This window comes from Rhopalosiphum padi, chromosome 3 (genome assembly GCF_020882245.1).
Source record: "Rhopalosiphum padi isolate XX-2018 chromosome 3, ASM2088224v1, whole genome shotgun sequence".
Lineage (NCBI taxonomy): Eukaryota > Metazoa > Arthropoda > Insecta > Hemiptera > Aphididae > Rhopalosiphum > Rhopalosiphum padi.
This window is the reverse complement of record NC_083599.1, coordinates 7258487-7284119: the sequence shown is the minus strand read 5'-3', so window position 1 is coordinate 7284119 and position 25633 is coordinate 7258487. Positions and strand designations below refer to the sequence as shown.

General features: G+C 24.7%; 1 protein-coding gene across 1 annotated transcript; it reads right to left on the bottom strand.

Annotated features, from left to right (window-relative positions):
- Nucleotides 1-610: 610 nt before the first annotated feature.
- LOC132924756 (uncharacterized) lies at nucleotides 611-24790 on the bottom strand. Its single transcript, XM_060989202.1, has 19 exons — nucleotides 24630-24790; nucleotides 24338-24491; nucleotides 24123-24249; nucleotides 23740-23825; nucleotides 23246-23642; nucleotides 19667-19842; nucleotides 17948-18071; nucleotides 16216-16364; nucleotides 15262-15411; nucleotides 14677-15169; nucleotides 13079-13608; nucleotides 11433-11750; nucleotides 11207-11301; nucleotides 10754-10992; nucleotides 10444-10652; nucleotides 10275-10331; nucleotides 9281-9360; nucleotides 999-1114; nucleotides 611-813 (listed from the first exon to the last, which is right to left on the bottom strand). The coding sequence occupies exons 1-19, from the start codon at nucleotides 24788-24790 to the stop codon at nucleotides 611-613; spliced, it is 3864 nt and encodes a 1287-aa protein (XP_060845185.1).
- Between the last annotated feature and the right edge of the window lie 843 nt (nucleotides 24791-25633).

Sequence of the window (25633 nt, the reverse complement as noted above, 5' to 3'; positions counted from 1 at the left end):
AATAAGTACCTTAAAATAGTGAAAATTAGGATAGTCAGGAATAAAGTAATTTAATATATAATACATATAAATGTAAATAATTAAGTATTATATTATATTATAACTATTTACAACCTTTAGATTTAAATACAGTGGTCGAAATAATGGTATAAATTTATATAAACGCTTAAATAATGTATACTCGTAATAGTGTAACATATAGTTGGAATAAAAACAAAAAAATATTTTTTAAATATAAAATAATTATAATTTACAGGTGCAGGTTAATTATTATAGCAGATATATTTAAATAAATTTATTTGCCAAAGTTGTATGATTGGAAAACCTATTTATTGATCTTGAATTTTTAAAATCATATAATATTTACATTCGATGTATATACTCCAATACTCATCATATTTTGTGGAAAGATCATCAACTATATAAATACCAATTTTTGTGCTATCAATGGTTTTGTTGTAATAAGGCTTTTTATTTTAAAACGATTTACCTACAATTACTATCCCTCCAGATTTATCATAAAAAATATTTTTAATCTTTACAATTTGTTTTAATTTAGTAGAAAAATAATTATCAGATGAAGAGATATTTATTTGAAAATTTTTAAAAATTAAAATTTGATGTAAAATATCTTGCAATTAGGGTCCATTTGTATGCTGTTTTTTAAACATAGTATCTGCCGGGCTATTTGTAATGGTACATTTCTGAAATTTAAATTTTTCCTCATATCTATGCTATGTAGGTCGTCGTCGCCGTCGTTTGGTTCAATAAAATCTAAAGATTTGGACAGTCTAGGTTTAATTGCAATAAGCACTGATGTTAAAAAACTTGTCGTTTAAGACCGTCAAGATGAACTGCAATCTTAAGGATATCAGGTATGTTCCTCCCTGCGATAGAGAAAACTTTGAATTAAATTCATGTTAAAAAATAATATTATACAAATTCTGAAATTCACAAAGAAATAATAAATATCCGATATTCTTGAAGTTTCAATTTACCTTGATGGGCTTGATGTGCTTTAGCGAGAAGTTCTTTAAAATCAGTGCTTATTGCAATTAAACTTAAACTGTCCAAATCTTTAGATTTTATTGAACCAAACGACAGCGACGATGACCTACATAATATAGATTATATGAGGAAAAATTTAAATACTTTATAGTTGTATAATTATTTTTTACATAATTAAATGCTAAACGTTTGGCTAAACGACTAGCAAATACACGAGATCCAATTGGAATTGATACTGTTATTTTTTATGTTGAAGCACCGATGTTAATCGGACATTTAGTGTATGTTTTCATTAAATGCCTGCCAAAGTTCATAAATAAATTCACGTTATTCATGATAATACCTATGTTAATACAGTGACTGTTAAGGCAAAAATGAAACTCAAATAACTTTGAAGGACGTCCTATACCCAGTTACAGCCAAACATGTTTATATATCTATGGTTACAGCTATGGCTTAAATATATTTATACAATTGTTCATTGTCTTTGCCAAAATCGATTATAGCTGTATAACTCAAGAATTGAATTGATTGATTTGAATAGAATTGATGGAAATGCTTTTTTTGAGAAAGAAATATCAAAGATGAGAAGTCCATGTTTTTGGAAATGATTTTAAGCAAAGAAATGTTTCTTGAACAATTCAAAGAAACATTATCAAATCCACACGTAGTTGCAATTTGTGCTAAATATTTTCTTAAAGTCCTGACACAAGGTAATGGTACAATTGTATATTTTTTAAAAATGCATAACCTCGGCATAATCTTATAATATGTAATAACTTATAACATACACAGCTGAACCAATCTTCGGTGTAGCGATTTCCTTTTAGATTTTTTCTATTAGATGATTCAAACATTTCTTTAATTAACATAATTTGGTTTTGTAGAATTTTGAACTCTAAATTCTTTATTAAAATAGAACCATCCACATTTTCGAATTCTTTTTGGTAATTTTTTTATTGTATATTTACAAATACGTGTATTGCACGTTTTATATTATTATAACTTATAATTTAAAGTGACCTGGTCGGCAGGTCCTAAGAGTGGACATTTAAAAATTTAGTAAAACGCAAAACCAAAATTTCGCCTGATCTCTAATCACGACAATCGCATGATTATAGATGGAACACTTTTTTGCTCATAATAGCTATGACTCTATGAGAAAAGTAAACTAGGCGTGGATCATTCATACATTGCAGTAATAAATAAAAAATATATACATCTTTGAATCAACTTTGGATCTATTATAGTATTAATAATAACACTGTCAATTACGATGAAGATTTTACAGATCCACAGACTAGAATGAGAGTTATATGACTTTGAATCAGTTCCACAAAAATATATACGTATTTACCTATGCTAATATTATCATAGGTGAATTTAACAGGTAGGGGATCATCTTTTTCATAGAGTGTACAGACTTACATTAACCTAACCTAGATGGATGTCAAAATTATGTGTAGAGGTGTCTAATGTCATAGGTAAAATTGTGGACTTCGGCGCCACTGTTTTGAATGAAATGATTGAAATAAAAGCAACAATTTGAGAATAATGTGAGCACTATTATTAATTTTTATGTGGATTACAATATCTTTTAAAGTAATAACTTTTTTTTGAGCTAAAAAATGAGTACCATATTACAAAATTGTAATAATTAATCGTTATTTCTTTTCTTTAATATCAAACAACAATGAGTAGGTATATTCTGTACAATATATAATACATGGGTAATGCAAAAAAGATAATTCATTTTATTTTCAATTAAAAATAATTAAGGAAAAGTAATTTCAGGTGGTCAACATTAAAGTACTTAAAATATATATAGACATATAGTTATAGGATAATTTTAATTCAAAATTTACCACTATATCATGAAACCATAAAGAGTAAAAATGTGAAGACATACTTGATGAGTTAAATCAATTTAAATAAGAATTCTGTAAAATATAAAGAGTGTCTACTGCATTAAAAAAATACAGACCTTTGTTTATTATACGTGTGTTGCAAATCGATTGTTTATAATTTCTTTCGACACCCAATGTTCTTAATTTTTTTTCCGATTCATCAAACATCTTTATTGTGATACTGTTAATATAGCAATAACATAGAATAAAGCTATTTTATTGGCCAGTTTAAACCAAAGGTATTAAGATTTTAGATTAGGTACGCAGAGATCATCAAACGCGGTAATTAAATTAAAATGCACATAAAAACATGAAGAACAATTATTATATATTATTGATTAATCATTTTGAATAGTTTTGTCTTTAGTTACTAATAGAACACTCATTTGATTTGCAATAAATGTTGTATTGCTGTTTAGTAGGTACCGGAGAATATAAATAATTGAGATCCTCTGCTTAGAACAAATTATACATTAGAGCGATTACATTTACGTCACACAGACATAGTGAAGCGAAATTTTATTGTTTTGATTTTACTATAATATGTGTACGTATAAAACAAGGGCATGATTAAAATTTAAAAAAAATAATGTTAAAAAAATTTAAGACACTAGAATATAGAGCAAACTTCATATGTTTATAGTCCGAAGGCTAATAATATATATTTTTGTAATTTACTCCTTTTTAAATGGCAAGTTAGTAAGTAGAAAATTGTTTTACTATATACCCATCATAGTTGTATCTTGTTTTCTAATTGTTGTTATTTTTAGAAATAAAGTGTATTTCGATACTGAGGAAAGTTATTATTCTAACTATCGTGAGTACCCTTCAGTATTATAAATTGTAAGCGCCACTTTAGAGAAGAGTGCTCATAGAACGCCCTAAAAAAAAAAAAAAAAATATTTACCATATTTTTTATGCGTGTAATTGATAATTAATTAAAATAATAAACACAATATTATTAAATTAGAAGTTAGAAGTGTATAGATAATAAATTAATTAAGTAAAGTTTAAAGTGATTATGGATAAAAAAAAATACCAAGTTATTAACTTAGTTATAAAAAAAAATTGATATTAGGTAGTTGGGATAGGTAAATTCTATAGACAATACTCTATAACAATGATTTTTTTTCGGAATAATAACTTCCACGAAAACATTAATTTTATTCAAATAAAAAATACAAGTTTGATGACTTTTAAATTAAAAATTAAAGATAAATAATAGTAATAATAATATGTTAAAAGGAACATTAAATTTACTAAATTTTAAATAAAATTATAAATACATTTTCAAAAATATACTAATAAATAATAATACAGATAAAACTATAAAGTTACTTTCTCCTAAAATGTAAGGCCTTGAATTTTTTTCAATTGCACTAAATTTGCCAACAATTTGCGCAAATGAATAAAACCTCAAAATAGAAACTAAAATCTTACAGAAATAAATCTTATAATATATTTTAAATTATTGCGAAATAAATTAGATTTTTAGTGATATGGTACCATCTCTAATGATAATATTTTAAGTAACATTTCGTTTATGGATAAATTGACTATTGTAATACAAGTAATATGAAACATCAAAAACTCATAGTTTTATTTTCAAATAATGTAAATTTAAGTAAAATGATAAACACATTTTTTAAAACTTATAACTAAATATTAGTAAATTATGGTAAAAAAAAAACATTTAAAAGGAAATTTTTTTTTTTAAATTAATAGTAACTAATATATTAATGGAATATAATATTTAATATTAATACAATGTTACGTACTAATTTTTAAGTGCTAATAATATACTTTTTAATGATAATATTTTAAGTAAGATTTCGGTAATGAATACTTATTGACTATTATAATATGAATAATATGAAAAATCATTAATCAATAACACATTTTTTTTGTTTAAAATAACGTCAACGGAAATATCAGTTTAAGCGAAATGATAAATACATTTATGAAAACTTATAACTAAATATTATAATAAGTTATAGTAATACAAGGATATTCTCTAAAATTATGCATTTAACACTTTTAATTTTTTTCGATCGCACTAAAAGTGTCGACAATTTTTTTAAATAAAATGATAAAAGAAAACCTTAAAAGTAATAGAAAATAAAATATTATTAGAATTTATCTTAATATCTTATACTAATGAAATGAAATGTTATGTACTAGTTTTAAGTGCTATAATATTAACTTTAATGATTATATTTTTAGTAATATTTTGATGGTAGATACTTATCGACTATTATAATAATGTGAAACACCATTGACGTATTTTTTTAAAATAATACCATCAACGGGAACTTAAATTTAAGTAAAATTAATGAAAACTTATAACTAAGATATTAATAAATAAGAATAAGAATAAATCGTTAAAATCTTTCTGTTATACAATTATTCATATGCGTGCACAGAAGATTTTTTGACATTTTTTAATCGAAGCTCTAAATGTTTAAACTCCAAGTTGGGGGACAATTATAATATTATAATTGTTTTTCTGATTTTTTTTGATTTTTAGATTCAAAAGTACAAAAAGTCATTAATTAAATTAGTTGTCTGCTATAGTATATTTTTTATTATATTATATTATTTTTATTATTATGTATTATTATAAATTACAAGGTTAAAAAAACCTATACATTTGTAAATAATGATTTATTATTTATCTTTGTAAATGAAGACCTAAATAACGACGAGAACAGTAAAATACTGTAGACACCATCGGAGATTCTAGTCTACGCACGCCGACGAATTTGTATGATACAGTTATTTCTCAACGCTCAAAATAAAAATGTAATACCTTAGAATTTAGATGCTAAACCACACATGAATAACGTATTTTTTGAATTGATAATAACATTGACGAAAACGTCATTTTTAGTTAAATAATAAATACAAGTTTCAAAATTTGATTAAATATTTGAATTAATTATACAAATTTTAAAGTTACATTCCTAAATATCGTATATTCCATGCTTTTGATTATTTAAAATTCATTGTACTGCATTTGTCGATGCTCTTTTTTAAAAAAAACAAAAAAAACAAAAAAAACCTCATAGTCAAAACTATAACAATAATAATAATATATTATTGTATTCAAAAGATGCCACTGAAATGGATATGGTTTAAGTTATTTAAGTGATTTATAAAGAAAAATGTGATTATTATACATACTAATTCGAAATAACTTACAAGTGGTCCCGAGTAATATTACGAAGTTTAAAATAAAAATGGTTCTGCGTGATAAACCAATGAGAATACGGCTGCAGTTAATGATAATTAAAATTATGACTTCTGCTTAGTAAACGTTTTTAACTGTATAAAATCTTACATATTTCTTTGATATTATTTTTTAAAAAAGTTTTTTAAATTGCAATAACATTGATTTACGGATTGTAATAAAATTGTTATTTTTTCGTAAAAGTGATACTAAAAAAATAATGTTATATTGCAATATTTTGTACAGTCAGAATTATCTTTTTTATATTGAAAATTCGTTTCTTTTCTTTAAGTAACTAAAAAGTAGAATATTATAGCTTTTAGTGCCAGTGGTTGTCACACGCTAAATGAATTTGATAAATAATTTTATAAAATTCCAATTATCTATATACTTAAAAGTTAACGGTCAGATTGGAGACAATACCTTATTTTATCACTATAATTTTATTTGTAAGACAAGGTTAATGGTACTATAACAGTCGTCCAAAAATCACTTTATCATTTTTCACACTCATTAAACCTTTCATTATCTTATTATTATTTAAGATTAATATATTATGTTATATTTACCTATTTAAATAACAAAAATACATAAAATAATTATTTTCTAAAAACTAAAATTACTTATTTATCTAAAACATTGGAAACAATTTACCATATTATAACATAAACATTTATGGACTTGTTAGAGGCAAGTTCACATTTTTTTGGAAAATCACATTTTTATTGATTTTAATGCTATCTTTTTGTATACATTTGTGTCAAAAAACACGGCATATTCTATTGTTATATGTAGGACTATTGTGTTAATAGAATTGCTTTGGTTACGAGTTTATGAGTAAAAATTAACTTAAAAGTCTGAACTCATTTAAAAGTAAAGGTAAAATGCGCATATTTTTACTAATAATATGACTGAAAATTATATTTATTATCGATATATTAATGTTTTTAAATTGAAATTTATTTTATTTTATATATCAAATAAATTTAATATACGTAAAAATATAATTGCATATTATAAGCAAAAAGTCTGTTAAGTCCATATTCTCATATTTAAAATAAAAATGTTTTAATGTGAGTATAGATACAGAAACAATTGTTTAAATATTATAAATTATATAATTAATTATATATAATAGTTAGATTCGATTTATAGCTATCTTTTTTCCTTGAAAACGTCAAAAAATTCACTCGTCTTTTTTATTCAAAGAGCCAGTTAGTTCAAAATTATTTTTAAATAATAAATCAATAATATTATTAGATAGTTATGTAGTTATTAGGATTTATTTGCAATATAAAATACTAAAATATAAACTTGGTTTTAATAATAATATGTAGTTAGGTACATCATTAATTCATAACTATTCAATAGCAATAATAACATTGTAAGTAAAGTTTAAATAATTATAATGTATTTGTTTTATTATGTTTTGAATTTAAGAAATGAATTGTCTTCATTTTATTCATTAAAAAGTTTGCATAATTCAATATAACATTCAAATGTTTTCAAATTTTCAAATTGAAAGATTGTATAGTTTTATAATTATTTGTGCACACTGGATTTTAAAGACTCTTAAAATGTGAATTATAAATCATAATAAATACATGTATAATAATATTATTCACAGTTTAACCAATTAATAAATTTAACTAATAATTTTTCTTCATATTTTTATTTATTCTGAATAATATAATATTTAGTAATTACACTATTGTTGACTAGATACTACTATTTAGTCATGAGTACTCTTGTGTATTAATTTTATATTTTTTATGGTGTATATTTGACAGAACAGGTTATTTATATATTTAATGTATTAATATGAAGCGGCATCAAACCAAATATATTGAATTGTTAAGTGTAAGCTGAAAACATTTAATTTTATGTTAATTCAAAGTTCCCAAACTGTAAAAATATGACTAGCAACTAGTTAAACATTTAACAGAAAAATACACAAAACATATTATTATAAAAATCCAAGATATGCCATATGCAGTAGGTGTGTGTACGATAAGAATAAAAATAGTTTCATTCGTGACAGAATGATGCTAATAATATTTAGAAATTTCTAATGAAAATTATATTGGGTATTGCAAAAAAATAAAAAAAACATAAGAAAGATATAAATCCTAGACCTTCAAATACTTAAAAACAATAACACACAATTATTAACTAAATTAACTTAACAGTTTATCTTAACATATTTGTACTAAATTATCGAACAATCAACTTTAGGAAAGTACAGTTATTATAGTTTTAAAACATAAACTTTTAACCGAGAGAGGTAGTATTATATCCATGGTAACAGTCATCTTGTACTCTATCTAATTAAATAATGAATACAGGCTTTGATCACCTGTGAAAATAAAAAAATAGTACTATTTTAAAAATAATATTTTGTCAAAGATCAATTGACATTTTACAATTCCACCTGTATTAAACGTCAAACGGCAATTTTTTCTATAATGCAATATTATTAATTAATTAATTAATTAGGTGAGCGTAAGTAATCTAGTTTATAGGTTACTACATAAAAATATTCATAAGAAAATATAATTAAAATAACAATAATAATTCAAAAATATACATAATAAATAGTTAACAGATAAATTAGATAAAAGTAGTAGGGTAGCCCAGGATTATAATTATTATATATTGTTTGTAGCACGGATCATTGCTGTAGCTAGGATTTTTTTCGGGGGGGAGACTTAATTTTAGATGGCCAATTATTACAACAAATTAAGTTTGTTCTCCACCCAGTCCACCTCCTTAGTTATTTCATTATTTGTAAGATATTGTATGTTATACACTAATAATTAATTAAATCGGATGCTTATCTGTAGCCTCAATCCTTTTTTACTGATTTTAAGAATACAATTTACTATCTCTTTTAAATTGTTTCGGTATGATTGTATGAACTATACATCTATAGTAAGTTATAACCCTATAATTCTATAGTATACTATGTATTACTGTATAACACTGTTTAGTACTCCAACTGTTTTTTTACTAAATTTGTTTCCTAATAACACTTAGTGTGTCAATGAGATAATAATATTACCGAGCATATTATGCTTATTTAATGTCACCGTTTTTCTGGAAATCAAATCATTCGGTGTATATGTCTTCTACTAACCTGGTAGAAACAGTGGCGGTGCCAGGGGCCACGGCCCCCTCTAAATTTGTCTTGGCCACCCCTTGGCCCCCCTTGACCGCCTAACCACAAGAGAAAAAAAATTCTTTAAAAGAACAGATTATATAATTTATTATCGATTAAAATGAAAACCAATAATTATATGAAAACTTAGTATATGCAACACAGTCTTTACAATAGGTAGACAGTGTGTAAGTCCCTACCCTATACTGAGCCTATGAATGGGAAAAATACCACGGATTGGGACTTTTTTGGCCCAACCAAATTTTCAAAGGCCACTAATGGGCCCCCTAAAGATAAAATTCCTGGCGCCGCCACTGGGTAGAAAGCGTTTCCTGATGATTGGGATGTCTACTTTTGCCATCGAATTTATCACTCTAATGAATCGGTCATAAGATTGGCTTCAGGTAGAATTAAAGAAATTATTTGGTCTAGCTCCTTTGCGTAATTATCCCAGTTAACTATTGTAAATTCCATTCGAGTTTAATGATTGATCGTGTAAATATAATTTGAAATCAATATAATCAACAAAATAACGTGATGTTAGCTATAAAAGTAATTTTCTAAGAATTGTCTGATTACTATAGTGTCACTAAGGATATAAATATTTGGTCAAAAGGTATCTTAAGCACTATTTTTTGTACACGTGGTTTATTTATTTTTCCACTTATCATCTCAACCAACAAAAGTATTTATAGACCACTTGTGTGTGTGATAAGGTGTATCACAAAAATCTCATGGTATACATACATTTTTAATTTCATAATATTAAAATGTTAAATCAAAACTAAATATTACATAATTAATATAACGTATAGTTATTACTTACCAATAGTTTTAAAATTTAAATTGAAGGTATTTGAACATTTTGTGAGTTAAGTACATCTATTTGGATTTATCGTTACCATTCTTAAAAATAAATAAACTTAATTAGGTTGTTTTTATAAGAGATAACTTAATTTTGTGTACTGGAAACGTGTTCATCAAAATGTGTTTGCTTATTAGGTGGTTGCGGTTTTACATCTGGACTAACCTAAATTTGTTTTTTGAAAGCGGTCAATAATTTACTAAGATATATATGTGACTATTATTCACTTGTTAATATATCACTTTTTCACACATTATAACAAACTATAAGAACTTACTTTATCAAAATGTACATTCAAGTACTTTACTGGCAAAGATGGATGATTCAACTTGAAATGTTTTTTAAACACTTCATAATCACTATGATTATATAAACATATTGAGCATTTAAACATGTTTGATATTTTATGGACCGTTAACAAGTGTTTAGCAATCTCAGTTATAGTATACTTGACACCCAAGGTACATAATTTACATATCCATTCAGCTATTTAGAAAATAAGTTATAAATATTGGTAACATTGTACATAATTATACAATATAAACATTATATACAAAAATTAATCATAGAATAATATTTATACAAACCTGGAGGTATGGGTTTTTTAATAGGAGTTTGTCTTCTGATCGCGATGACATTTAATTTTTTTTTGCCATTCATTTGTGACGGATGTTTTCTTTTCTGGTGTGCTTCTATTTTTTCACTTTTATAATGAAAGTAACTGCAATATTGACAAATGTATAAGTCTTCACCGTGATAATTTAAATGCAACCTCATTTCACGTATACCGACGACCCTAGTCGGTATTGGTTTACAATGTGGACATCTGAAAAAATTGATAAAAAAAACATATTATAGTGATGTAGATACATTTTCAGTAAATAATATAATGATATTTATAGTGACATAGTTATACTTACATATAACACCAAAAATTTGGATGACATTTAAATATATGTGACTTCAGAATTTCTATATTCAAACCGATGAAATCACATTTATATATACAACATTTAAAACGTTTTCTTTTTGAGACGAACTGAGGATAATCGTAAAATCGTTCTCTGAACATCGAAGGTAATGTAATAGTTGATGTTTCTATTAGAAAATCTTTATTTTTTTCAGTTGATTTCATCTGAAAATTTATTTACATTTGTTATTGCTATAATTTGTGAATTATACAGAAAAAAAAATTAAATTGATCAATTGACTAGACATTTAGAAAATATAATTAATAAATAAGTAGTTTTCAAGAATAAACATTACCTTTTCATTTTCTTGAGCTGTAAATGAACTGGTGGATGAATTGGTCATATTCATGGACGTAAATATAGACTTGGAATTACATGGAATAGATTTAGAAATTTTCTTAGTCGATTCGTCTGGCTTTACTCTATGTTTCTTGATGTGTGAGACTAGTTTTGATCGCACCTTAGTTTCATACTCGCAAAGTAAACATCCCATCGGTTGCAAGAAATATTCTGTTCGTGGAATGTTATCAATATTGTCAGGAGAAAAATACATTGCTATTCTAACACCCAGATCGTTTGACTTATATTGGCTAGGTATTTTTCTGTTGTCGTCCTATAATTTGTAATAATAATATTTTAAAAAAAAATGATAATAATTAATTTATTATTATGTTTTATAATAATGAATCGATGATTTCAGTCGTCTAAAATTTAGGGCAAGTATATTAAGAAATCAGATCATTTCATACACAGAAGAATAAAATAATAAACAGAGAACTTGGTTCAACTGAGTAGTACCTAAGTTTTTAGTATAGCACGCAACATTGCAAGAAACTCATTGTAATATGCATATGTTACATTTTATCTCAATAATTAATCATTACAGTAAGAGAAATATACGGGTGTGAATAACCATCTATTACCTACCAAGGATTTCTATTTTAATATTACTATATTAGGTATATGCATGTAAATATGTAATTATTAGTAATTTCTTGATTCGGTAGATTTAATCTGTTAATCAGCCTTTTATAACAAAGTTTTTCATAAATAAGAAATTAGGTTCAAAGTTGTGGGTTGTATACTTTTACCCGACTCTTTTACAGGTAATTAATTTCTGTTTTTTTCTACTGTATTTTAATTTATGTTTTATTTAACTGGAGTGGTACAGAGTACAGACTATCGTTGTTTAGTATTTCTCACTAGTCTTAGCTATATTATTATTAGATATTTACACAGTTATAAATATGTCTACAAATGAATAAACATATTATAATGAAAAAAATAAACTTAAAATTAAAAGTTTCAAATACTGGGAAGTGCACCTTAAATTGAACAATTTGTAACAAATTTATTAAATTTAAATTCAATAATAAATCATAGCATAAAATGAAAATCTAATCGGAGTGAGGATAATCTATCTATCTAAATTTCGAAGGATATATACTTTTTTTCTTAGAATAAAAATATCTGAATAGAGAGAATCTTTCCGTGAGATTATACGTAGAAGGAATCTTTTATTAACCAATAGCCAATAATTAACAGTGGATAAGAATTTTTGATGTCAGATCAAATATTTTTATTTTTTAGGAAATTTTAATATATATAATATGGAGAGTATTTGATGAAAAATTAATTTATCTACCTATGATAATTTTTCTTAACAGTTAAAAAAAAAATTAAATGAAATTGATTTTTTCAATATTTTTTGTTGAATGAATGTTTCCATTTCCTACAGTTTTTTTCAGTTTAATCAATTTTTCAGTTTTTTTTTTTTATTATTAAGAAAAATACTTCTCGATTTTTGCCCCTAAACAATTATTATTAACTCTAATTTTTATTGATATAATACTATGAATTCGATAGCGGAAACCACGTTTTATTATATACATATACATAGTTTCTTCAAAATGTTAAAAATGTAAAAAAAAATATACTTACTTCGCAGCTCTCGGTGGAATGTTTTCTTTTTAGGATTTTGTGTTGTTGCTTTGATTCAACCCTACTAGGTCTAGTAAACTTTTGTTGCAAAGTATCCGGAAATATAGTTAATTGAGAATCATCTTGCTTGTTAACAACTTTAGAACGTTTCTTTTGAAGAACGATAGTACTCTCAGGACTATTTGTTAAAACGATACAATCATTAGATCGTTTTTTCGTTCTAGAAGATTTATCCTGGCATACAAGAAATTTGTCTTTCTCAATATCCGTCGCATTAACATCTACAGGCACGAACTCGAGGTTAGAAATGTGATGTTCTTTTTTTACGTGGTTCTTGACAATGTCACTAGACGGAAATTCCAAGTTACAAAAAGTGCACGTGAAACGATTCGGTCTAAGGAGTTTTGGAAATTCGACAACCTCAAATGTCGACTTCGACTGTGCCAAACAGAAAGTACACTCTTTAGGACCTTCTACTGGGCAGTTATTTAAGTGATCTTCATATGAAAGTCCATCTAGGAAGACTTCATCTGAAACATATAGAGTTAAAATAACATCAAAATTCAGTTATTTCGTGTTTTTAATATTAAACTTCATAAAGTCGAATTTATAGGCGTAAATATGGTATCAAAACAATGGGATTAAAAATCAATCATTTTTTTTATTTAGTAAATTAATACGGGTAGCTTTGTTTACTTTGCAAATACAATTTCGTAATAACAGTTCTAAAAAATAATACATATATTTTATTATTTATTAATATTTACAACTTTAATATAAATTAAATTGATTCACCAGATAATATTGCAACAATCATTTGAAATTTGAAATTATAATTTTAAACATCAATTTATTTTATTATATTTATTTACTATTAAGAGGATGCCAGCGTAGTATTTGTTATCTCTCTCTAACCCTCGCGGAACATAGCAAATTTTACGTTCACAAAAATGATTATATCCATATTAATTTCTCAAATTAGAGTGAAATGACTTATTATAAAATTTAAAGTTTAGAACATTATCTAAAGAATCTCATAGGCGTTTTATTATATTTTTATTTTAAAGCTAGTTATGAGTTTTTTAAGATGTATAAACAATTTACAATTTTTAAATACTTATAACTCGCTTTAAAATAAAAATATAATGAAACGCTTATGAGATGCCCTAGATAATGTTTTTAACTTTAAATTCTGTAATAGGTCATTTTACTCTAATTTGAGAAATTAATATGGTTATAGTCATTTTTGTGAATATAAAATTTGCTATGTTGCGCGTGGGTTAGAGAGAGATAACAAATACTACGCTGGCATTCTCTTCATAAAATTGCTCACACAAAATTGTTAACCAAATCTTCGTTACTATTTTTTGGTGGAAAATTATCTTTCATCTATTATGGTTAATTGTTAATATTGATATAATATGATTAGGTTCTATATTTACGCTGATTATATTTTTAAATATTTAAGTTTATAATAGTCGAAATAAATTCTACGGTAAATTGGTAGATTAAAAGGGCTTAATTTTCATTACATGTCTAAGCCCCTAAACCCCACCTTATTTGCGCCTATAGAGTCTATCAAACTTTATTAAGCGTACCAACAGTTTTATTAGAAAGGTGTTCTAAACAGTTTCCATTGATTTGTATTTCAGTATCTTTTTCTAATTTAAAATCTTTTATGAGTTCATAATTTGACAGTTGTGGTGGATTTTTTTTGTCATTTACGATTAAAGCCTTGACATTTTGAATTTGTTCTGCATCCCCTGGAACGGTTCGTTTATCTTCATCAGATAATATAATTATGTTATTTTTGTTATTATTAATAGCTGGAGTTGATGTGTTTCTTGTTGATTGTGCAATTTTTTTAAAAATTTTACTTAAGAGCTGAGGAGTATTGTCGATGTCATCTGGCTTAGTATTTGTACATATGTCAACGGGATCCATTGGACATAATTCATTCATCTCTTTAGTTGGACATTCTTTTATACCATCAACATTTTTTAATGAAGTCGTACTCACTATTTCTATTATCTCATCGCTTACATATTTCTTAATATTTAAAATTTTAAGATTTTTAATTGTGTTGCCGTCCTATAACGAAAAATAGTAAAAAAATATTAATAATAATTCTTATTCTAAACTTTTATATAGTATAAACTTTATTTAATAATAATTATATTTACGCAAAAATCATTTTTCGGACAACGTTCCAAGCATAAAGGTTCATATTCAAAATGCTCCATTGCTAAGTGAATTATCATGGTATTCATACATTCAGCACCAAACAAGCAGAAAATACATTGATATGTGTTAATACAATGCAAATTAAAATGCTGAAAAATAGAAATCATAATTATATTGATTAGAAATAAAAACGTTAATTATAGTATGTATTATAGGTGATTACAAAAGCTGGGCATTATTCATTTAAATTATACATAATTCATCAAACTATTACGTTTGATATTATAATTAATTTTAATTTAATTTAACTTTTTTTATCTCTTCGTTAACTTAAAATCATCTTATAGTTTTTTAATATTCCTAATTGAGTAAATTTTGGATTTTCATGTTATCAACTATTATCGGGACAAATAATTTTTTTTTTTAGATATTGTGATTCATAATTTATTATAAGTTCAATGAATAAACAATGAAGGATGAAACAATGATCCTTCAATGAAGGAACATATTGTCTTAAATGTAAATAGAAAATTAAATATTGATTATTAAATAGCTGTTAGATAGATTATAATGATTAAATTTAATATTAAGTAAAATATGATTTTTCTGATTAAATTAGAAAAAAACTGTATTATAACATAATATAATATTTATACTTAATATTATATTATAATGTGTAAGGCAGAGTTCCATCAATGGACAGTTTTCTCCGCTCTCATATATGCATGTCTTAATTAATTCATTTATTTTATATAAATATACAATTTTATAATTTTTATCTAACAACGTTATATAAATTGCATATTTTTTACATAAAAAACAATTACGTATTTATAAAAATGACAAGGCTCATGCATAGGATTACAAATTTATTTTTAAAAAGGAAAGCTATAAGGTTATGAGTTTATGAAATTTTAAATCAATTAGGTAATATAAAAAAATTACACGCTTACTTTAACAAATAATTTCGGATTGAACGAAATAAATCCATCGTCATTGTTTTTAGCACAAAGATCACAAGATAATTGGTCACTATGTACATGCTCCAGTCTCAAATGAGACAAGAAATCACTATTGATATAAGAAGAGAAAGTACAGCATTCTGAAATGAGTAAAACAAGGTTTAGGCTTAATCTGTAGATAATATTATTGATCTTCGTCAAGAATTATGGCGAAAATGTTTAACAAAATTATTACATCATATATATCAAAGAATCTTAAAGCATTAGGTAATATAATATAGATAAATATAATAATAAAATCTACTAAGTTAGTAAGTTAGTAGAGGAAAGTAAAATAAATTCATGGAAAAATAAATTAGCAAAATTATTATAGGTTAATAAAATTAAATCAAATACAGTAATACAGATAGATAAATCACAGTCTTAAACTATATTAAAATAATATATAATATAATAATAAATAATAATTATAGTTTATTGAAAATCTGAATAATCGAACGAAATCATTACATTTATTGGCTATTTTACTCTTTTTGACATCGAATTCAAACAAATTTTTTATATGAAAAATAAATATTTCATACAGAAATCAAAATTATTGAATAATTTCTTTTTATAATAGCACCTATTCATCTAAGAAATCTATGAATAAAATTAACAAATTTCGAAAATGTATATTCATCAAAATTTTATTTAAATCGCTGTAATTAACTAAAAAAATACATTAACTCCATGGTAATTATATCACGCTAACACCCAAAGTTTTAAATTTTTATACAATATGTTCATAAGATTTGGTAACAATCATTTTGTAACAAAATGTAACTACGATAACTTAAAAAAACTTTTAGAATTCGAAGGTACTAGAATGTCGTCATGCTGTCACTCAGTTAACTTGCAACAAATTTTACGGTATTTATATAAGATTCGGTTACAAAATAGTAAGTTGTAAGAATACAACCTTATGAAAATTTTAAATCAAGGAAAACATTTTTATTACTATCACGTGATGTCACGATGATGACAATCCAATTTAAAATGGTTTTTACAAATTTTAGGTTAGTCAAAAATCACGAATTTTGAATTATATATTTTGATTACGAAATGGTAACAAAGTTTCGTAACATTTTTAAATAAAAAAAAAATGTTGAATTGTATCGGATGCTGAGATGACGTCATCTCAACATTTGATATTAAAAATTAAAATTCTGAGGTTTATGTAAATAACAAAGAAATGAAATAAAATTATTACAAAACAATATAAAGGTTTAGAACAAAGTATACAATAATTTTGAACTTAGGATAAATTAGTAGTTTTTTCAACTTTTGAAATCAGGAATTCAATTCTGGTTATAGTGTTTTATATTAAAATAAAAAAATAAAAAATAATTTTATTTTATACAAAAATTTGATGAGCTTTAATTTTAATACTTTTTTGATGACACAATGTTTTTTTTTTTATTGCAAAGTTCAATAAAAAATTAATTAATGCAACAGGTCTACTAAATCTATTTAATTTACTACCAGAAGAAAACGTGCCTAAATGTATCTAAAATCATTTTTCTACTAAGTGATTAATGAATAAAATATTTCTAAACTAAAATAATTGCTTTAAAAAGAGCTCTAATTATAACTATTTCACGATGCATACAATAATAATTAAATTTAGTAATCGTATTAAATCTCGCATTTAAATTATTTAAAATAAATTTCTGACACTTACCAATATTGCAAACATAAGGCAACACAAATTTTTTAAAGTCAATCGCCTTTACTATTTCTTTCCGTTCGCCTCGGAGGTTCTTGAGTTTTAATATTGAAGGCTTTTGATCTTTATGAAATACATACTAAATAATAACAATACAAATCATGACAGTTATTATATTTTATCAAAACTCTTGACCTATATGGCCATCGTAACAAAAATCAAAATAATAAAAACAATTTCAGTTTAACAGTATTATAAAAAAATATCTCCGAAAAATGTTTTTAAAAAATAACCTTTTCCATAAAATAATATCTAAAAAACATTAATCATTATTACCAGGAAAAAATGTTTTATTGAAAAATGCATAAAAAAAAATCATCATAATATTGCCTATAAAATAATATTAATAAAAAAAATTATATATTATACTTTTAAGTTAAATAACATAGTTGTAAAATACTAGAGTACAGTACATTTATTTAAATAATTTTTAAATTCAATATTTGAAAAGTATTTTAAATTATGTTTTGGACGTAGCTTTAAATGAAAATCAAGAACTTTCATGTATATACTTTTAAAAATAAAAAAACTTTAAGTCACACGTCAGATTGTTTTTCATTATATTATTTTATATACTGACTATTAAAATCAAATTATTAAAAAATTATTTGAAAAATTTTTATTTTACAGAAGTCACCACTTAAAGACTTAAGAACTTACTATGGGACTAAAATATTAGTCTATTAACTTAATTAGTCAATAAGGTGAAAAATCTAAAAATAAAAAGTTGCAGGTATACACCTTAGAATAAAAATTTTAATTTGGCTATGTAGTACAAATAAATATTAATTATTATGTATATATTTATTTCAAATGTGTGAAAATCAATGGCGTAGCCAGGGGAAGGGCTAAAGGGGTACAGCCATCCCCCTCGAAATATCAAGAAAATTTAAAAATTATTTTAATTTTTAATGGTCTATGAAAATCGTTGCAAAAATCTTAAATTGTACTCTATAAAAATTGATCAGCCCTCCCCGGAAAAAAATCCTGGCTACGCCATTGGTGAAAATTGATAGTGATATTAAAAAATATTTATTTTTTTTAAATGTTGTTTCGTATAAAAATGTTTTTAAATTATGTAAAAAAAATGTATTCTCTATAACTAATACTTCTTGTGTGATGAGTCAAGAAAATAATAATTATCGCTAAATTATAATATACTAGTTATAAAATCGGGAAAATATATTTAAAAAAATTGTAAATATTCCTATAAAATTCACTCCCCCTCTCCTAAAGAGAGTAGTAAGTAAATAATTCTAGACAATAGATAATTGTTTTCTTATGTATTATTATGTGACTGCTAGTTATTTACAAATTTGTATTATTAAAATCTAACGATACTCAAATGTGACATTAAAATTATTATTAAATTATTAATTAATAAATACAAAATTAATTTTCTTACCAACTTATGAATATAAATTAGTAAAATTAAAAAAGTTCCTGAATGCATTGTACTTGCTCTTATAAATATTTTCTAAATGAATGTTTTTGTATATATTATCTTTATTTAAATACAATTTTAAAAGTATTTTTACAAGACTAATTGAGACAATTTATTACGTACAAGAAAATTATTTAAGTTCGGAGATATTTTTACAAAACTAAAAGGGCATTTGTAGGTTAACTATTTTAACCCATAATACCAAATACTTTAACCAGTCGTCGATTTACCTCGTGGATTAAAACGTGTGAAGCTGTATATGCGCGGTACAAGCAATACCGACAGAAGTATTTACAAAAAGTATATTTATCGGTGATGTGGTTGGCTAATACATTTATGCTTTCCGTATCGAACTGCTTGAAGCAATACATGCATTGCATAAACTGATAAGCATTATCCGAGTTATCTGAAATGATACAATATGACGACTATATAATACGTCAAAGTGTTAAACGCGTTCCAACGGAGAACGTCAGCACTTCAAACACCAAATAGAGTATAAGAACACTCGAGATATGCACCTAGAATTAATGCTCTAAAAACCAAAATAATAATCTATGTTATATTTAAAAAAATGTTTTACAATTAGTTGTGTTGTCAATCGTTTTAAAAATGTTTAACTTACTTAGATGATCTATGCTTTAAATTATTATAATATTTGATATTTTAAATTTGATTATATATTATTTGTATACTCAATCATAAAATACATGTTCTTATAAAAAATATTATGGAGTTCTTAAATAATGTGGTGGTATGTTTTAAGTTTACTTAGAGCGCAATGTGGGTACGAATAATTAACAGCTTGTTGTTATTTGTTACTTGAATGCAGTTGAGTCACGGCTCTTTAAACTGACAAAACAATAATATAGCCACTGTAGTGTTACTCTAATAATTGTACCATGAATCGATAATAGAAATAATTCTTAACGGCAAGTAAGTTCAGACGTTACCTGTTAAAAAATTATGAGGAAACTATTAAGCAATTGAGCACAAAAATTATTTTTGTTGTATCTTTTACAAATTAAGTACCTACTGCAAGGCTGACAGTATTTATAATGATTCCAATTCTCATATAGGTTAAGTACCTAATGCGTTGTATTTGAATGCCTATATTGGGCCACAATTAACCCTTTTAAAAAATGTATACGATAATTGGGTTACTATTTTCAACGATTTTTATTATTGTATCCGGTAATTAAGCAACCCTTCAATTTTAAATTTTTATAAAAAAATATTTAATAAAAATTTTATTGAGAGTTCAATCAGTAGTTTATATTATAATTAAAAGCGCAGAAACATTAAAAGCCAGGAAACAAACGTTAATACCAATAAATTATATTCTAAATTAAATTAAATTAAATATATGTAAAGAAGGGAAAAAAGACAGATTTGAATTTGTAAAATCTATATCATATTCTTTTAAAAAAAAAAAAATAGTTAATAAATGGCATAAGTAATATAATTGTATATTTTTATGTTATACGTTTATAGCCCAATCTCTAAATACACTTTAAAAATATAGATTTAATTTGTGACCAAATCTCCGGAAAGTAAAAGACAAGTAAATATTTTATACGAAGCAGGTATAGGTTTATACGAATTTTGCGGCTTTGACCTCCTTCTTATCGTCAGTTAAAATATATTAGTATAGATTTAATTTAAAAAAATCATCCTCTTACTTTAATTTAAATTTTGATTATAAACTCCGTAAGCGTAACTTTTAATTAAGTTCTTATCTGTCTATTTTTAGTAGTTGCGTTTATCATACTATATAATTTACAAACTGTAAAAATCTACAATCAGTAAATGTGGTATAAGATTTTTTATTGAATAATTATTAACAATTAAAATGTATTACTTCTCACGTTATGAGAATTCACTAACAGTACCACCCGAACAGAAAATTATTATTTTTATAAATATTTTGTTATTCTAACGTCGGAATTATGCATATAATCGATGTTATTTTAGTATTAATTAATTTCTTCTTGGGTTGCTTACAAACGTCAACTAACCTAAATTAACCTATCGTTTTCATTTGGAACATAAGTTTTATTTATACCTAGTTCTAATGGGTATCACCCGATTGCAATCCAAAACGACATTTTTCCTTTTTCATATACCGGTCGTTAAAAATTAAGAAGGGAATAGTGTTTTTAGTAATTATTTAAACTAAATAAATATCCCGATTGTATCTTACATTTTTTAATATGGATAGAAAAAATATTCGATACGAATGGTGCTTTCTAGTTTATTAAAGATAAGAAAGCCAATAAACTGCTAGATTTTGAACAAAAAAAATCTATAACTGGGTTTATAAAAATAAAATTAATCTATAATAATTTTTTTTTTTTTTTTTTTACCTTTGTTTTATATTAATTAAATTATGTATACATATATATATTATGTATGCACTTGTAATACAATTTACTAATTTGACTATCTATAATGTGTATATTATTAAGTATTTTTCATTAAGTGTTTTATTGATTTTCTCCATAAAAATAAATTTTTAAATAAATCAATAATACTTTTATGAATTGATTGTATTAATAATTGTCTTAAATAAAAGTTAATATTTTTGTAATGATATGAAAACAAAATTAAATCATATTACATTTGTATTATAGGTACCTATTTTATAGGTAGATTCGTTAATTTGACAACCTATGTGTACGCATTTTGAATACTTATATTTTGAACACAATAATGCAACCTGAATTTATTCGGATGCAATCGGACATCGCCGGTTTTAGTATAAACCTAACATGTGTAAGACAGGTATTCAACTTGGGTGGCTAATTACTAGTAGTAAAAATCTTTCGATTTCTTATTGAAACTTTTTTTTCGGGATGCAATAGGTATACACACCTAAAGCCCTAAAGCAGGCGGATTCGTAATTTAGGGGAGCTATGGAAACAATCGCCATTTCCCCCCCACCTCTTCCCCTAAAGATCGTATTATAGTAACTAATAATTAATAAAAAAATATTTTTTAAGCCTCAACTATTTTGAAAAAAGTTAATCATCCCCCGCCCCCAAAAAAAAGCACCTATTTACGGGCCTGAAATCTGGGCAATGTATACTAAATAATAACGTAATTACGTACGTATTACATTTTTCACTTAATCAATTAATTTAATTCTTAAGTCATTTTTTTACTAAACTTTGAACTATAATTAAACTGTGAATTATTTTGACTTAACGCCTAAATATATGAAAAAATAGTTATTTTTCAGTACAGCTGTAGAGGAAGTGATCCATTAACAAAAAAAGTCATAATATAAAAACTTTTCACAAAACGTATAATTTTTGTAATTCCTATTTTGAATTACTTTGATGTTTCATTATTATATAACTATAATCAACATTTGAAATGGTTTGCCTAAATTTACGTGTCATAAGTTTTTTTTTATTACTTATTTTATTAATTTTAAACGTTAAACGGAAATACATTTTAATTGGATGAAGTTATATATGCAATCGACAATTTGAATATAATATAAGTTCAAAATAAATATAGTATTATAATAGTATTACTAATAATACATTATTTAGATACATCATACACAGTTTTATTATTTAAACTTTTAAAAAATGATAGTATCTTATTAGTAACCTTTTCCCAACTCAGTTAATTTTGGAAAAATAACTATGAATCCAAGCCTCTATTATTTTTTATAACTTACTTATCTTTTATAAAAAAAAAAAATGACCAAACTTGCTAAGCATTAATGCAGCCAATAAAAATATAAATAAAACAGTGTTACGCGAAAGAGTAAAAAACAACAATCACACAAGTCTTACTTGATTTATCATAGTGGTTGTTTAAGTGGGACCGAAATAATAACCGATTGCTGAACACCTTTTTGCAGTTTGTACCTGAGCATTTGTAAAGGCTCACTTGATTGCCGACGGTTGTCATTTTGTTCCAAAGCCACTTAGACTGTTCGTCATTTGACAGCATGCTTTTTAGCGTCCGGAAATATTCTTTTCTATAACTAGTATCCACAAAGTGATATGGCGTACCGCCAACCGGCTTACCATTGTTGATGATCAGTTGTCCTGGTTTGAGACGTACGCCGTATTTTGACTTTACGATATCGCATTGTATTTTTATATCCTCCCACTTGCTAAATGAAATATGTTCAGTGCTTTGAGTACTTGTATTAATATTGTTGGTTTCAGAAATGTCTACGACCGTCTAAATTCATAAAACAAATGATCATAGATATTGAAAACATGAAAAATGCCAATCTTCAAAAAATAAGTTTCAAAGTTGAATCAATGTAATTACTTACATCTAACGAATTTGTAGTGATGATAATCGGCTGACTTAAATTTGGGTGAATTTCATTGTTGTAAGCTTGAACTATATTTGCTGGCTCTGTTAAGTAAATTCACATACAAAACTTAGAAACTTAATGAATTAATGTTTTAAATATAGAACAACAATAAATAAAGTACTATTATATATTTGACTATCCCAAACTTTGTAATGTAATTTACAAACTGTATAGATACAATATTATAATATCTAATTTAACCTTTAAAGATAAATAATTATTATGTACTAACTATATTTTTAAATATGTATTATATGTATTCATATAATAATGTAAAATCCAAATTTACATTTAATAAATTGGAATATTATCCACAAAACGTGTAAAATTAAACTTACCGATACCATTATCAAATGGTTTGTTTACATTACTGTCTGTTGTAGAATTTAATAAGGGGAAATCTTTGACTTTACGAACTAAATGGTTATGGTGGTTTTTAAGTTTCACAATTGCTGGTAACCCATTCTAAAATATACCAATATTACTTAATTAAAGTAAAATATGACTAACATTTTCAAAGTACGAGTAGTAAAACTAAAATAAATAAATTTACTTTTAAATGGGGATCGTAGTCTTTTTCTCTTGAGCTTAAGCATTTAATTCTAATGTCAATAATTGATGGACACTCACTTGTGTTTAAATTATTTTTCTTATCTGTGTTTTTTAAAAGTTTGTGCAAACTATTGTGAAGACATCCAAATATTTTCCTGTAATAATTATTGTATTTAAAAAAAATGCATGTTATCATTAACAAAACAAATTTTATATATTTCATTAAACAACTAACGTGCCAATTAATTTCTCACATAAAAACTTAAAATATTAACAAATGATGTAGTATTTACCAAATGTCATAATTTTCGGATTTACACGATTTCAAAACACGCCAACTTGTTTCAGTTTGTCGCGAATATAATTGTATGTAGTTGAAAATATCATCTTCGTTATATAGATTAACGCGAAATAAACTGTTGTTAATTTGAATTATATTATAAAAATAATCCATCTCAAAACATTCACCTTAAAAATATAAGACGAATTTTATATAAAATTATCTATTTATTATTCTTATTAATTATAATGAACTGTTTTATTTAAACAATTTCTTATAATATATTTATTGAAAAATATTGCAGCGTCCAAATAAAAATATATACTTAACATGATTGTATAAATTTATTATTTTGTAGTATTAAATGCACATCGCACATAAGTATTATATTGTTTTTGAATACTTATAAAAATTAAACTATTGAATTATAAATTAATTTAAGAATGGTTTATCAATGAAACGTCGTATTTTGAAGAAAAAAAAAGGTGTATTGGACTAGTCGCTGAATATAGGTTGGTCATTAAATTCAATCGGCTATTGTTCATTAAAGTTTTACACATAATAATAACGAGTGATATGTTTTAATTTTTATATTTAAGATAGATAATGAATATAAATACTTACCTATCAAAATTAATAACAATAAAGTAATATAATGCTACCACTCTACCAGGGATAGAACTATATCGGACGATCAATTTCCAGTCCGAGTGAATTATTAACGTTTATTTGAAATATTTTTTTATAATTTTAAGTGAACTATAAAAACAATAATTTTACTATTTTTTATTGTTAAAATATTATAATATAATATAATAGTATATTACGCAAATCAAATAAAATGTACAAATGGTATATCTATAGATAATACAAAGATTCGCAACACCTCTATAAGCATAGCTTGTGATGGGGAGTTTTATATGAATTTAATTATTGATAATTTAATACATGATTCTAAAACAAAATTATAAAAATTACATAATATGTTATTAATCGATAATCACATATCAATTTGTG